Source organism: Stegastes partitus, unplaced genomic scaffold, assembly GCF_000690725.1.
Source record: "Stegastes partitus isolate 25-593 unplaced genomic scaffold, Stegastes_partitus-1.0.2 Scaffold363, whole genome shotgun sequence".
NCBI classification, from domain to species: Eukaryota; Metazoa; Chordata; class Actinopteri; family Pomacentridae; genus Stegastes; species Stegastes partitus.
Window position 1 is genome coordinate 197,474 of NW_007578094.1, and position 16,076 is coordinate 213,549.

The window sequence follows — 16,076 nt, forward strand, 5'->3', positions numbered from 1 at the left end:
CGTCCCTAATGTCTCTCAGATGAAGGCAGTTTGTTCTTTCTAATAAAGGAACATACATCCTACGTAACCGAACCTCTGCCTCCTAAACTCTCACAGCCTCCTTTTGTTTTAACACTTCAGCCTTTCTGAGGCCCACGAGGTAAATATTTACAAAATGTTGAGCTGAAATCAATATTTCACTCAACAAAAAATCAGCCACAGAACCGGAGAGGGTAGATTACTGGATCCCGGGAGACCAAAGTCACCCCCGAGGTATTTGATTTGCATTCCAATTGTTTTGACATGGCTCCGGTGTAATTCACTGTGCGCCTCTGAAGGTGAACCGCTGCAGGCGAAACCACGTGGCTAATTTACAGCACGCCAGCCGCACACTGCTGCACTCTCCCTCCATTCGATATGCTGCCGTGGTGCCGGCGCTGCTGGTGCCAAGAAAGCAGTGAGAAAAAAAAACACACAACATTTTCTCTTGTGTTGTAATATAACGCTCCACTGCACGGATCTGATTGTTTTGTACGGCGTTAATTCTGCGTCTTTGCCGCCTCGTTTGTGGTCACGTGTCTGCTTCTGGAGCATAAAGTACTTGTTGCTCAAATGTCAGCTGACTTCTCATTACCACAGTGATTGGTTTTGGTTATAATAGATGTATTAATGATGGCTGCTGAAGGTCGGTCCTGCTTTGGTGCTGGTTTACTGTCACGACTTACCGGCCCCCCTTCAGACATGAATTCTTCTTAAATGCTTCGGCTTCATATCTGAATATGAGAACACCTCGCTGGGCCTCGTAAAAGTTCTGTTTTACTTACAACACGAGTCTGAGCCGCATGCAGCCGCATTAACGGACAAGCAGAAGTGGAATACTTCGAATTCTGTGAAGCCAAAAACATCACGGAGAGCAAAACACCTTCCTCGTTCACTTTGCTTCGTACAAATAGAAACGTCCTGAAGAATGAACGTTTGCTGTGATGAAGACATGTTTTGTGTATCAGATTAAGGAGACTATATAAAGAAAGTAGTCCAGGTTTTGAGAAAACGTGTCTGTGAAGGTTCTCAGTCATCCAGGTCGTGGTTATTCTCGTAGATGAATCGTAGCAACTGCTTGAGTTCCTTGAAGACGTTCCACCTCTCATCCAAGAGACTTCATCAGCTCTGACTGACTAGTTGGGAGTTCCAGATACCCTTAAGGAGTTATTAACACCTGAGTTTGTTGCTCCTCCCCCTCGTTATGTGACTCGTTAGTGCTCCCCCTGACACAATGGGGTTCGTTAAGGTCTTTTGTGGCTAGGTGTGGATGTGGGTTCATCTTCCAGGGGAGAGATCTTGATTGTAAACAGGAGAGAGGTGACGCCTCAGACCTCCACCTCTGTTGAGGGATGGTCTTTGTAGTAGATGGCTTCTTTCACCCCTCTCTCAAACCATCTGCACCTTCACCAAAATCCGTCCTTTATCGTCTTCACAGTTTCACAGTTTAGAGAAAACCTTTGCAGGAGCTTTAGTTTGTCGCTTCCTGCTGTTTGTAGAGTCTTTCCCTCTGAGTTTATTAAGAAGCTGCAGGATCTCAACGAGGGGCTCCAAAGAAATGTACGGTGGCCGACGGAGGCGAATGACGTGAATGAACAGAAACATGCTGCAAAAGGAAAACGCTGCATATCCAGTCACATGGCGGAGGGGCCACAGGCCTCTAGGGGCAGTTTTTAGGTCTTTAGCTTTCCAGTCACTGTGATTATTTAGGTGCTGAAGCTGTGTTTTATCTCCCTGTGTTCTCTGTTATTTATGTTTGTCCAGAGAATACAAACCTTTTCATGCAGCTTTTCCCTCAACTCATGTCTTGCTCGCTGTCTGCCTCTGAGGTGAAACGCTCACTACTGCCCCTAGAGGCCTGTGGCTGTATATGCAGCGTTTTCTTTCTGTTTCTGTTTATGCAACGCTTCATGTATCCGCAGCTCGTTAGTGAACATGCACGTCATTTCCCTGCCGTCGGCCACCGTAGACACATAGACTGCATTTAAAAGGCACATCAGACTGTGTAGCTCACATCAGACAGGTGAGGACACAGAATCAGCGGTTGGGATTTGGACTGTTTGAAATGTGTGAGTCAATCAGCAAATCCCCGTTAAGACGGCATGCTGGAAAAAAAAACAGGTACGAGTCAGACTGTACCGACGCACCACATCTGAAGAAACTGAGACTTCCTTACATCACAGTTGATCGCCTGAATAATCTGAATAACTGCATTAAATCTACAAATAATATTATCAGACCTCAGTGTTGATAAACTTGCGATTAGTTTAGATTTAGTTTTTGTTCATCGCTGCATCATTGAGGATTGTATTGACTAACATTGCATCACCTATGGCTGTATCTGACCGACAGACTGAAGGAGCAGCAATGAGATGGGCTTTAGTGGACCTGAGCTATCATTAGCACACCTGAGTCAAAATGTCTGCCGTCGAAGCGGCCTGTTCGAGGCCAGCGAAGCTTTATGTAACATCCAGTAATCGCTCTCATTTACAGAAATTACCTCCGCCTTTGCTGCAATGTGACAAAACAAATGAAGGCGTTGTGTGTCCACCGATGCAGCCCGATGATTCAGTATGTTAAAATATTCAGAGGAAACATTCATCGAGCGTATTTGCATATGTAGCGCCGAGCACGAGGATTGTAGAACAACGGTGGAAATTACTGTTTATTGTCGCGGTCCTCGGCCTGAGCATCACATCGTCTCCTCCTCATTTACTCGAGTGTTTTCTCTGCAGCCGTGGACGTTTCTTCCCTTTTTCTTTTCTTCTTTTTTTTCTCTTTCTTTCGGGCTCTGCCACTCAGATTGATTCCGCTTTTTTAATTTCACACCATAATCCAATAAAACCTTATTGTTATTGCCGCAATTAACATTTAAGCTCGGCGGTGTAAAAAATGAGACATCTGTCACGGTCGGCGTGAGTCACGTGACTCCGGTCATAGCTTCACGGTTGGTTAGCGTTTCCTCCCTCGGCGGCTCTCCCCTGGCTACCTGCTCCTCCAGGCCCCACCTGCAACACCGAAACAAATTAATTATATTGATTTAAAAAGCCTCTAATGACTTCGGAACAGTAAATGTATTAGGGGTTTAATCGCTGCGCTTTTCACGGCCCCGGCGTCGCGTTACGGCTAAGTTCCTTTACATTTCACACCGCACGCTGACGCCGTTCGTTTATGAGCTGCTACACGTGTGCGGCGGGGAACAGCGAGTTATTTGTTGATTTCCTGCCTCCCTGTATCAGTGTAATCACTTATAGATTTTGCCGCGATGCCTCGGTGGATTGAAAATTCTCAGAAACCCTCCGGCTACAGTTATTTCTATTCACACAAGCTGCCCAAATAATCAGCTGCTGTTGCTCCGGTCCGGCAGCAATCCGCCAGCTGTTACGCTGCAGAGTCGACAAATGCTGCTGCTGCTGAATACGAGGCGGCAATCACTCATTCAAAGACCAAGATTTCAGGCTCGACCGATGTTAACTTCTCGCTTGTGCATTTAAGAACTTGGAAAAACTCACAGATTTTCATCCAGACCTCGCCGTCATGCTGCGCAGTCGCTGAATGCAACACACATAGAGATCAACACCTATCGGGGGAAGATCGAGGTAAATATTTCAGTCAAATTTAGCCCAAAGTGGGACGATTTAGTCGATGTGGTGGACGTGACAGATTCAGCAGCAGGTGGGGTGTAAGCAGAACAATAAAAGAAGAAAAACAAAAAGGGATGAAGTGATGACAAATTATATAAACAGGCAGATGGAAAAGAGAAACACAGATGAGATGGAGAAGAAGCAGATAAACATTGAAAGATGGTTCTAAGTAGAAAAAAAAGCCCCTGAAAGGTGGGTGTATACATCCACTTCATCCATCCAGGTCCCGTCTTCCTCGGATCCCGTTGAGTCATTTCGTATTTATGGTAACCTCTCTTGGTTTTAGCCACTGTCAGGCTTTACATACTTGGCCGTTAACAGACTGTGAAATTAAAAGAAGTAATAACATTATCTATAAAACCAGGATGAGGGATGAGGCCTGTTTGCTGCAGTGCAGGCGCGGCCCATGCAGCTAATTAACAAGCGGCGATGGGAGGGACGACTGAGGTCAACTAGTCACATTAGTGGAGGTGGAGACGAGTCGTGGAGAGGATCTGACGGACCCCTAACCTCTGGTCCTGACCTCTGACCGGGACAGAGGTCGGCAGATGTTCGATCTTTACCTGAAGCGTTCCTTCACTGCCGTCTCCGTAGAAAAACTGAGTAAAATCATTGCCGGGAATTGATCTGATCCTTTTCCGTCCCCATCTGTCATGCCTGGTTTGCTATCCCCCGTACATCCATTTTTATCTGAATATCGTTTTGTACATCACTGCATGCAAATGGAGCCGTTTATCTTTCTGTCACCGCCAGACCCGGCGAGCGTCTCCTTGGCTCGGCCTTCCTCTGTGGCGGCGCTGTGGCCGGCGGCGTGGAGAGGGGTTTTTGAGGGACTGAGGTGTTTAATAACCGCCGAAGGATATTGTTCAGCTGAATTCTAATCACATTGATTAGGCGTATTGACCGGTGGGTCCGAGGGGTTTTTACAGCCCCTCCGCCCGTATCAATCATCCACCGTCGAGCCGCGCTATCTCCTCTAAATCTTCACACTGTTTGTTCGCTCTCACTGTCTCGCTTTATCTGGCAGCAGTGAACACACCACATGTCTATAAATGCACCTCTGTTTTCCCTTCATGCGCGCCGCCAGGTATTGATAGCATCCACGCAAACAGCTGTTCCCAGTTTCCTAGCTTGAAAAAATTCAATCTGTGTTTTATGCAGCATAATAACTTTAATAGAACTCCGTGTTTCCTAATTGAAAGTTAATTTAGACGCCGTGTTTCTAAACGTTCTCTCTCCCCATATGGAGCTACATGCGTTCAAACATACTAGTTGCCGAATTAGAGCTGCAGCTTTAAGGCGCACGCGACATAAATTTCAACATTTGCCGGGCGTCTGCGTGCAGCCCGGAGTTTGCCAAGAAAACAAATGGTGCTTAAAACAAATGCTTGTTTTGAGGAGAGACTGCGGAGGTCATTCTGCACCATCCACATTCATCATGACAAGAGTTCTGCTTAAAGTCGGACTTTGGAGATGTTTAGATCCTGCGCTGTGTCCACCCACTGGACACCTCAGCAATAATCACATTGTCACAGCAACAAACTGTAACTCGCTGCTGTATCCAGGAAGAAGGTGCAGCCTTTCTCAAACATCCCTTTGTGTGTTTTCCTCTTTCATACAAGGTGACTGTCTGCAGCTGACCAACGTGTACCTGCAGTAGTAGCATGACTAGAACTGTGTCCGTCGGTCATACGGAGACCGTGAACTGGCCCTAATGCTCGTGTCAGCTCACATCATGTCCACACAGCGGGCGTAACAAAAGCAGGACGTTAGCTGAGCAGAAGCAGAAGCAGCTTCGGTCCTCTGTCTCCGGCTACACGGGATGTGTTCAGACAGACGACCGAGTGTAGGTCACCCACATTCTGAAAGTGCTCAGCGCCCAACACACAATCACTGTACGTACACATAAATAAACTTGAAGTGTAAAAATATGCTTCGGGTGGCATTTGTGTTTGCGATGCAAGCTGTCACGCAGCCTGTGGAGACAGCTGGATTGATTAAAATCACAGAGTATCTGCTCTGTCAGATGTGTGCGAGATGGACGGCTGAGAAGCTGAAACACCTGCGTAGACATGCGCTAGGATGCAATAATGGTGAAAAACAAACGCTCACTCTGGTTTGTATTTCTCCCACACAGGGTATCTACAGCTGCATTCACGGGGTGCAGATCGAAGAGAAGAGCAGCTCTGCACTGAACTCCCCATCAGCCACCATGAACAACACCCATTCCAACATCATGCGCCTCTTACGCACTGCCAAGAACATGGCCTCCCTGTCGGGAGTGAACGGCTCACCGCACAGCGCTCTGGACTTCATCCGCCGCGAATCGTCTGTTTATGACATCTCAGAACACCGACGCAGCTTGGCAGGCCACTCAGACTGCAAACCACCGTATCTGCCCGAAGATAACATGTTTAGCGACTACATCAGTGAGGTGGAGAGGACGTTTGGCAACCTCCACCTCAAGGACAGTAATTTGTACCAGGACCACTACCTACACCACCACGGCTCCACGCTAGGGCTCAGCGGACCTCCTCCCAACAGGCCCCAAAGTTTGGGAAGTGCTAGTTCCCTGGAGGGCGGCATGTTCGACTGTGACAGCCTGGGTGGAGGGGTGGCCCCTATTTTTACCACCCAGCCCTGCTCAGCACTGACCCACAGGAACATGAGCAAGTTTGACCTGCTGTCTGGACAGACTCCTCCGTCGGGTCAGAGCTTCAAGGGAGGCCTGCCCGACCTGTACGGGAAGTTCTCCTTCAAGGGAGGTGCCTCCAGTTCCACCTACATCCCCGGACAAGGCTACTGCGGAGGGAGAGGAGACGACGATGGGAATATACGTTCAGATGTTTCGGACATTTCCACGCACACAGTAACTTACGGTAACCTGGAGGGTAATGCCAAGAAGCGCAAACAATACCGCGATAGCCTGAAAAAGAGGCCGGCCTCTGCCAAGTCCAGACGGGAGCTGGATGAGATCGAGCTGGGCTACAGGAGGAAACCCTACCACATCAGCCACCACCACTACCACGGCCACCGCTCCGCCTCCCCACCGCTTTTGCCCTCTGAACGCAAAAGAGGTGGCGGAGGAGGCGGAGGAGGGAACAACGACGGGAACTCTTATCTTTTCAGAGAAAAGGAGAGCGTTAGGGATTTTTATTTGGACCAGTTTCGGCCCAAAGAGGGCGTCCCTCAGTGGGAACATGTGGACTTGACGGAGGGTCCTGGGAGCAGAGACGGAGGCGTGGCCACCTGCACCTCCCTGGTACCAGTGGATGACTTTCTAAAGAGCAAACCCAAAAAGGCTGATTCAAAGAGCGGGGGAGGATCTGGGTTGGCAGGAGGAGAGTGGGAGTGCAGGAACTGTCGGGCTAGCGGGGGAGCAGGGGGCAAGCAGATGTCCATCCACGGAGGAGGCAGTGGGTACGGTGGTATGAGCTGTGGGTCCTCGCAAGGCGGAAACAGCCGCCCCAGCTCTGCCACCTGCATGCGCTGTGAAGGTTGTAAAAAGACAGGAAACCTGTACGATATCAGCGAGGACAATAACCACCTCTTGGAACAGATGGGGGGCGGGCAAAGCGTGGGGGGAGGAGGTATGGGCGCAGGCCCTCAGTCTCAATCTCAGGCCCAGCAACGGAGGAAGAGCGGAGGATTCGGCAAGCCACTGAGGCGGCAGCACTCGTACGACACATTTGTTGACCTTCAGAAGGAGGAATCAGGCGGGATGGGAAGTTTGATGGGAGGTTTAGGAGGAGGGATGAGCGGGGCAGGTATGGGGATGCTGCCCCCACCCAGGAGTGTAAGCTTGAAGGAGAAAGAGCGCTACATGGAAGGCAGCAGCCCCTTCGCACACATATTTGAACGTCACGGGGGCTCAGAGCGGGACCGGGACAGGGACCCGCTGTTTTATGGAGGCGACAGCCGGAAAGGACCCGGCTCACCGTTTGGCCTGTTCCGCGGTGGCGAAGGCCTCCACCGCCGCTCCATCGGAGAGAGAGACATGAGAGACAGGGACAGGTCTCTGATGGAAGGAGGAGGTGGGGCAGCTTTCTCTTTATCCAAATCTCTTTACCCCGACCGGGTAAACCAAAACCCCTTTATACCCACCTTTGGCGACGACCAGTGTCTGATGCACGGAGCCAAACAATATTACATGAAAAAGCAACAGCAGCAGCAACAAGTTGCCAAAAACAGCCGAAGTGACTTCAGGAGCCAGTTGAGCGCAACGTCATATCTGCCAGCGTCTGCCACGGCCGGGGTGATGTCCAACGTGACCCCCCGGTTCCCGAAAGAGCTCAGCCTGGGTGGGCTGAACCACCACGGCTCCATGCTGGGGGTCGGCCCCCCGCGTCCCTTCAACGGAAGCAATGGCCATGTGTACGAGAAACTCTCCAGCATTGAGTCTGATGTGTGAAAGACAGACAGGGGGGAGGAGGAGTGGACGATGGCAGGGGAGGAGGAGGAGGAGGAGGAGGAGGAGAGCAATAGAGGCATCTAGTGTTAGGAGATCAGGGATGATTCTAAAGACACTGTAGACACACTGAAACCTTAGCCCATACCGACAGAGAGGTGAGAGGAAAGAGGGGAGAAACAAAAAAAAGGAGGAAATGACTGAAAGGTAGAGACGCTGAAAGATGAAAATAAGAGTTTATCGCAAGAGAATATGGGTAACAAAAAAATCAGGAGACCCCGAGGAGGAGTGGGACGTCAACCCGCTCTCAAACATGGCCAAAGCTACTTTTATGTCCAAACATATTCAATCAACATTCCCCTCGACCTCACGACAAGCGCTCAAGTCCATCACTTCATCCGGACGTCGGCGCCGCTCGGCCGACGCGGGGCGACGCCTCGTCTGAAGGCTCCCGCTGAGCGCCGGCGAGGAAGGACGGCGAGGGCGGAGGCGGGAGCGAACTGCCCATCTGCCCCTGTGTCGCCGCACAAAGTAGACTTTGCCACGTTTACCGGAGACACAGGAGAGGACTGGTGCTTCTCTCTGTCTGGACGGAGGCGGCCCGGCCCGGCCATCTCTCTTCTGTTCCCCCCCTCTCTCTCTCTCTCTCCTCTTTCTCTCCTCCTCTTCCTCCTCCTCCTCCTCCTCCTCCTCCTCATCCCCCCTCCCCCCCTCTCCCGATGCCAAAAGAGCTGATCTTGTTTGCTATGAGAAATACAATCATGAATGATAATAAGATATTCTTATAGAAAAAACAGGGTATAAGAACAACAATAATACTGATAACGTTGTGAATAACAAAGATGTTAGTGCTGATTATGATAACACTGCTTATGATATCACTAAGTTTTTTCTTGTTTTGTGTTCCGTTGGTATAATATTTCACTACTGTTTTAGTACCTGTAGTTGTATTCTGTCTGCCCCTGGTGGCAGCTGAAGGGTTGTTCTTAGTTCAACCAACAAGCCAGAAAGACTGACTCCTGTTCTTCTGTTTTCTGTAGAATATTTTACTCCATGCTCATACGTTTATTTGCTCCTTGTGGGGAAAAGCAGGATCTGGGAGACACGTTTTGGAGCTGACAGATCCTTATTTGAGACATTTACACAAATCAAGTGCACACACACTTAAACACACTTAAACAGTTTTTTTTTGTTGTTGTTTTGGGTTTCTTTTTTTTTGTCGGTCTGAACTTGTGTTACTGTGAACAACAATGTTTCGTCAGAAGCTGAAGATACTGAGAGGAAGGACGTGCCTTAATGGTCTCCGGTGGAAAGTGTCCTCCAGTTCACAAGCGGTCCTCTCACGCGGCGGCAAAACCAGGAAGGACCGGGGCTGCTTCGCGTCACATTTATGAGCCAAAACTGCAGTAAAAAAGAAATAAAATTTTTTTACAGCAGGGTGGAGACGCTGCTGCTGCTGCTGCTGCTGCTGCTGCTGATGGTTTAGATACAAGATGCCGTTTAAGATCTTTTATAACTTCGTAAAAAAAAAACAAAAAAAAAGTTTCATATGTAAAGTTGTGGGCGGTGTTTTATGAACCAATTGTATTCAGGATGTCCCGTTGTTACGGATAGACCGATAGCGTCTCAATTCACAACATGGCAGCCTTTAGACCACTTCTTTTATTCAGGTTACATAACAACAGTCACCAGGCACTTACTTTTTTCGGCCTCTCACTAGTATCTCGTCGAAGGCATTACTTTTCACCGAGAGGCTCGCGCGGGAAGCTTCGTCCGGACATTGTGTATAATTAATATATGCACTGTCGTTTGCGGATCGCCGACAAAAAAGAAAAAAAAAAGCGTTGTTGCCCCCACGACAATGACAAAAGCTGGAGCTGAGGAGGATTTGAGAGAGGCTTCTTGAAGGCGGCCATCTTGCAGAAAAGCAAAGAAAAGACGATTGCTTTTTACTTTGACTGATGTAGATAGTCTTTTTAGCTGAAGAGGCCTCATTTATTGCACAGGACTTTTTACTCAGTGTAGGTTCAGGCACTCAGTAGACATGCCTTATCATCCCATTACCCCCCTAACACCACCACCACCACCACCACCACCCCCTCAGAGCTGTCTGATGATGACTCATCGCGTTACTGTACAGACGAAGAAGAAGAAGAAGAAGAAGCCTCTACCGGTTATTTAAAGGTTTGATCTTCGATTAGTTTGGTGTCGCAAGTTCAAGGGCTGTGGGAGACGACGGGAGCCGCTGAGTGTGTAGATCGCTCACTATCTTTAAACCCCACCACCACCACCACCTCCTCCCCGATCTAAATGTCTGTGGAGAGAAATCACAATTGAGTGATAACAGCTGTTTTTTTTTTTTCTTCCCTCCTCTTTCCCGCTAACACCGCTGATAACTATTCATAAATTCAACAACCTCTCCTCCTCCTCCTCCTCCTCCTCCTCCTCCACTCGCTCCACAGATAACAAAGCGAGACCGATCGAGTTAGCCTTAAATCAGATTCATCCCCAGACCCTCTTCCTCTTCCTCCCCACCCGACCCCCACCTGACCCCACTTCCACCCACGACTCTCCTAATAAATAGATTGGGATCTCTGGAATTTTTATACGCACACTTTTTTGAAAGTTCAGGTCAACCATTATCAGCGAGATGTTACAAGAAAAGGAGACACTTAGGATGTGACAAGGAAATAAGACTTTCAGAGAAGAAGGGGAAGGACTTTGGAGGAGTGGGCATCAATCAGTGTCAGCATCAGTATGTTCAATCTTTTCCTTGTAAATAGAATATATTTAAAGAAATGTTTTCACTTTGTACAGTAAACAGACAGACAGGATGTAACTTTCAATATGTTTTACAGCAATTTAAGAAATAAACAAAACGACGATAAAAACTCATAAAAACATTTAAAAAAACACGTGAACAAAAATATGCAAAAATATAGTTAAGAACACAAATATTACTAATCATAAGTGATATAATTGAACCTCTTTTTTCCTTTGGATCTCATGTTTACTTAATTATGATAGTTTACCAATCAGTATACTGATTATGTTAAGAATTATGCTTTCTTTTCTTACTTTCACTAAAGTGTTGGAAATCGAGGATAATTTACTGTAGGTGTAGACGTTTGGTGATTTTAAAAAAAACAGGGGGAAAGTTTAGTTTTAGGAGTCTTTGCTAAGTTTCCCTTGAATTGTGTTAGATTCTCTCTTTTTAAGGTAAGCTATTCTTCATGCTTTTTGAGATAAATTCAATTATCTACACATTTATGTAATACAATATTACATGTATACAGAGATGATATTTGCATATAGAGGCAGTATATTGTGATCTTTTCATTTTTAAGCAGCGAATCCTTGTTAAAAAAAAAACAAAAAACAAAAAAAACAAACAAAAAAAACCAACAAACTTTCGAGACATTTGTGTTTTTTTGTTGCCCGTTTTTTTGAACCTGGGCTCTAAAAACGGTGATTGCACACAGAATTCAGAGCCATCGTCGGCCCGGCCTATCCCGTTCCCTCTCTACGTTTGGGATAGACATCACTGTGGTAACGGAAGAAATACACACACACACACACACACACACACACATGCATCGAGGACACACACAAATGCACACTGGACGTTTGCCGGTGTCGATGTTGTCGCTGAGAGTTTCAGCACAAGCGTGAGTGTAGTTTATTGAGAATCCACTTGAAATGCATTTGTGCAACCCCTTATTAAAAGGTGAAACATTTCTTCTGTCATGTCTCATTTTGTGTAGAAGTCTTTTTGCCACAGGGGAAAGTTGCTTTGCTTTTTTTTTTTAGCTCACTAGAAATGCTTTGGATTTGCTCCGTGCAGCTTTTTTTGCGCGCCGTGCGTTTCCCTGCACGAGACAGGAAGTGTGATTTGTAATTTGTTGTGTACATATGCAATCTTGTCGCAAATTATTTCCTCGCTCTTAAGTCTCTATAATCTTCTCCCCCCCACTTGGAGAGAGAAGAAATCCATCTCTCTGCTGTTTTTCTCCTCAACTGCTTTCATGTCTGGAGGGTTGATTGAAAAGTGAAAAATGTGTCCACGTAAACTCTGCATATTTATTTTTTTCTCTCTCTCACACGCCACCACATTTATTCTCCTCATTTGCAATAAACAGCATGACCAAACAGAAAATCGTACACTGTATGTGCCAATACATCAGTTCTTGCTGTTTTGAGGTTTTGTTTTTCCAGGCATTTAAAAGCTAGCTAGGGCTACTGGTTGGGAAGCGGAGGTGCACCTGACACTGTGGTAAGCATCATCAGACCTTTACCACCTCCAGCTGCTCTGCTCTGCGGGGCTCATCGGAAAACTCTTTGTTTCCCTTCAGGCCGAATCGGTCCCAGCCTCCCTTCCTCCCGAACACATCATGTAGAGCAAAACACTGTGTCACTGGGTTTTTTTTTTTCTTTCTCTCTTTCCCAAGAAAGTTTGGAGTTAGAGCATCCTGCAGGTGGAGGATGTAAACACCACCTCGGCTGACGAGTGTTTTTCTGTCAGGAGCTCTGACACACATGGGACCAAGTAACAGCGCGACTCGGTCAGCTGCAGCAGGGCGACTCGTGAGAATATATTTTTGCATCGGAGGAATCGACACGTCGGTGTTTCTCAGTTCGAGTCACTTTGCATCTCACGCAGACGGGAAGAATTATACTGTGATATTATATATATATATATACATACATATATAACTGATTCGTTCTGATCGCCCGTGTGATTTAACGGTTTCTAATTTTGTTTTTTTTCATCCTAACTCTTCGAAGAACTTGAACATTTTAGAGTTCTGTCTGTGTACATGTGTGTTCTGTACTGCTTTATATTGATGCACACAAAACTTTTCTATTAAATCGTGTACAGTTTTGTTTGTTTGTTAATACTGCTATTTTCCATCTTTATCATTCGGGACCTGAGAGTCGATTGCTCCGACGGGGGGCGTGAAACTGCTGGTGACATAAGGGGTTGCTACTAAATGTATTTCACACCTTTATGACAACACAAATCGATCACTGAAGCGACACAGCCTGATCAGATGACCTGTAACATATAAATAGTACCGACTGTATACGATATACAGAACACTATTCTTGGCCATTCCTTTCTCTTTTTGTGGCCCTTTTACTTTGAAATAATACCAAAATTTTTACACCGTACGAACAGAAAACCACACAAAAACAAATAATTGTACAGGTTGTGTAAATACTGAATATTGGGGAAAATATTTACCTTCTTTTTTTTTTGTTTTGTTTTTTTCTTTTGTATGGAAACGATCAAAGTAATCTCAATAACACAAATTAACCACGTCATGACAAAAATTGCAAAAAAGCATCATTAAGGTACTTCTAATAAGGATAATACTGATATCTACGATTATAAGTGCTGAAATAAGACTATTCTTTCTCTTTGTACATGATGAACAAAATGAAGTGTTGAGTATTAATAATAAAAAACTCTAAGTTTCACGAACATGGCACTGAGTCTTTTTAAGCTTGCTTGTGTTTGCTTCTGACTTTTTAAAGCACCGACACACTCGTGATCCTCCGTCTTCTTCTTCTTCTTCACAGGGAAGCCCAAAATTATTCATACCCAAAGTCTGACTGATAGCAAACCAACATGTGGCTGAAAATGGCAAAAACAAACAAGACGTGTTTGAAATGTTAATAAGGAGAATCACCAATAATGCCATTTCTGTAATTATCCACGCCTTGCACACTTCTATATTGTTCCCAATGGGGGTAGAGGTTTCCACCATGTCTTAAATGTTCAAATCTAAACGCAGCAGAGCGGCCGATGCTGCTGTTCTCTGGTCACCTGATTGCGAGTCAGGACTAAAACCAAGAGGCTCAGCTTTTAGGGTCCATCACTGAGAAAGAAACGCTGCTCACAAGAAAGAGGTACTGAAGTGTTTTCAAGTGCCGGAGTGCAAAGCGTCATCAGAAAGTAGAAGGAAGTGCACACCGTGGAAACTCTGAGAGGTAATGACCTGAAGTGACCCTGCACTGGTAAGAATGGAAGAGAAAGTCATCACTGAGACCATCCTGATGAACCTCCATCAGACACTGAATAGGGCTGGTCGCCATGGATGCAGACCAAGTAGGACCGAACCTTTCCAACATTAAAGCTCAGCTGGAAAAAGAAGAGATCTGTGGTTGGAGGAGACGGAAAATTTAAGCATTCGACCCCAAGAACAGCGGGATGGTCGGACGTAGCAACAGGAAGGTAATGATTCAATGGTGGGCCAGACAACCTTCCATCCATCCATCATCTCTACAGCTTAATCCTTACTGGGGTCATGGGGGGCTGGAGTCTATCCCAGCTGACTCAGGGTGAAGGCAGGTTCACCTGGACAGGTAACCAGTCTATCACAGGGCTACACTTAGAGACAGACAACCAAGCACACTCACATTCACACCTACGGACAATTTACAATCACCAATTAACCTCAGCATGTTTCTGGACTGTGGGAGGAAGCCGGAGAACCCGGAGAGAACCAAAAGAAACCAATTAGTCAAATGAAATATGACTTAAAATCACGAATAATCTTGGGCTTCACACTGAAGTTCTTCCTTCTCTTGTATTCTGCCTTCCCGTCCCCCATTGATTGAGTTGCTTCTTTACCTTTCATCGTCTTCCTTCATTTCTACTCGTCTTCTTTCACAAACACACCATCTTTCTGTCACACACAAGCTGCCTCTCTCTCTCTCTGTCTGTTTTCTGGCAGGAATGGCAGGAATTCCTGGGAGAAGAGGGGGGAAGAGGAGAGGCCTGAGAAACCAGGGCCATATGGTGACGGTATGGTGGAGTTGTTGGGTCTGGGTCCGTCCCCCCACCCCACCACCCCACTCCCACACTGCTGCTGGCAGCTCCACACTGCCTCGTCTGATGGCGTCCAGCCCCCTCGGGGTTCTCTCAGGCTGCTCTCTCAGGCTGCTCTCTCCTCCACCCCCATCGCCATCGCTGCTCCGTGGACTCCACCTCGGCGACAGAGCCCTCTGCCCTCAAGCCACAGCTGCTGCAGGGTTTTAGGTATTAAAAAACTAAAATGAATGCAACGTGGGCTCACCTCTAACGAAGTGTTTTTACAGTTATTCATCCAGAGGGTATCGACAGCCAGCTTGTCTTTCACAGCGCATAATAATGATCTGAGGTCAGGGAAGCAGGACAGGTTGGAGAATCTGAATGATGGAAGCAAATGAAGAAAACACTCCCCTGTCTCAGCAATTGCCATCAAACTGACATTGAGAAGGGCATTTATCTTCCAGCGCAGTGGCCAATAGTGTTACATCGCCGAGCGGGTCCCTGGTGCAGATGTATTTAAATGTATGAATAACAAACGGGTCGTTCTGCGAAGGAAGAAACAGAGGAAACATCCCAGAGGAAATCAGGAGTAGAAACATGTGCATTTAGCTCAACTAGTGATGTCTGAAGACGTATAAACTCTATTCGGACTCGTGAGTCGTGCAAACAGGAGGTTTGAATCCGCGGATGCAGAGAAAGCTTCATTATGCGAAGCTGAAGCTGTTCTCATGACCTCCACCGCTAATCACAAGCAGCCTTCTTGTTTTCCACTCTGAGCTGCGTGGGCGGTACATTTTTGCATTTTAGCATTTTATCAAGAACATCCTACCCAGAGTGACTTAAAGATGCATTATGTTGTTTTTTTTCTGACTGTCCCATAGGATGAAACTGGCACAACATATCTGGAGGGTTGATGGGGTCGTTCATCACGACCGCTGACTCAACGATTACTTCTCCAGGTACGCTGCCGACACTTTCAGCACCACCCTCCCTGTCCGGCGCTCACCCACTGCCTACCGCTCACATCCTCAGCTGGTGAAAGATGGAGGATGGATGCCGTGCATAAGTAAACCAGCAACAACAATTTCTCTCCTGAGATGTCGAGTCTTTAGCCAACTGTCTGTTCCAGTCCTGATGAGACGAAGAGAGAAGTTTTCACTCACTTCTGTCAGCTATTGTCAACGTTTAA

General features: G+C 46.8%; 1 protein-coding gene across 1 annotated transcript in view; it reads left to right on the forward strand.

Moving 5' to 3' along the window:
- grin2ba (glutamate receptor, ionotropic, N-methyl D-aspartate 2B, genome duplicate a) overlaps positions 1-8,073 on the forward strand; it is a 116,199-nt gene extending 108,126 nt beyond the window's left edge. The window contains exon 14 of the mRNA XM_008284559.1: positions 5,800-8,073. Coding sequence (XP_008282781.1) covers positions 5,800-8,073 — 2,274 coding nt within the window. The remainder of the gene's footprint in view (positions 1-5,799) is intronic.
- The last annotated feature ends 8,003 nt before the right edge of the window (positions 8,074-16,076 follow it).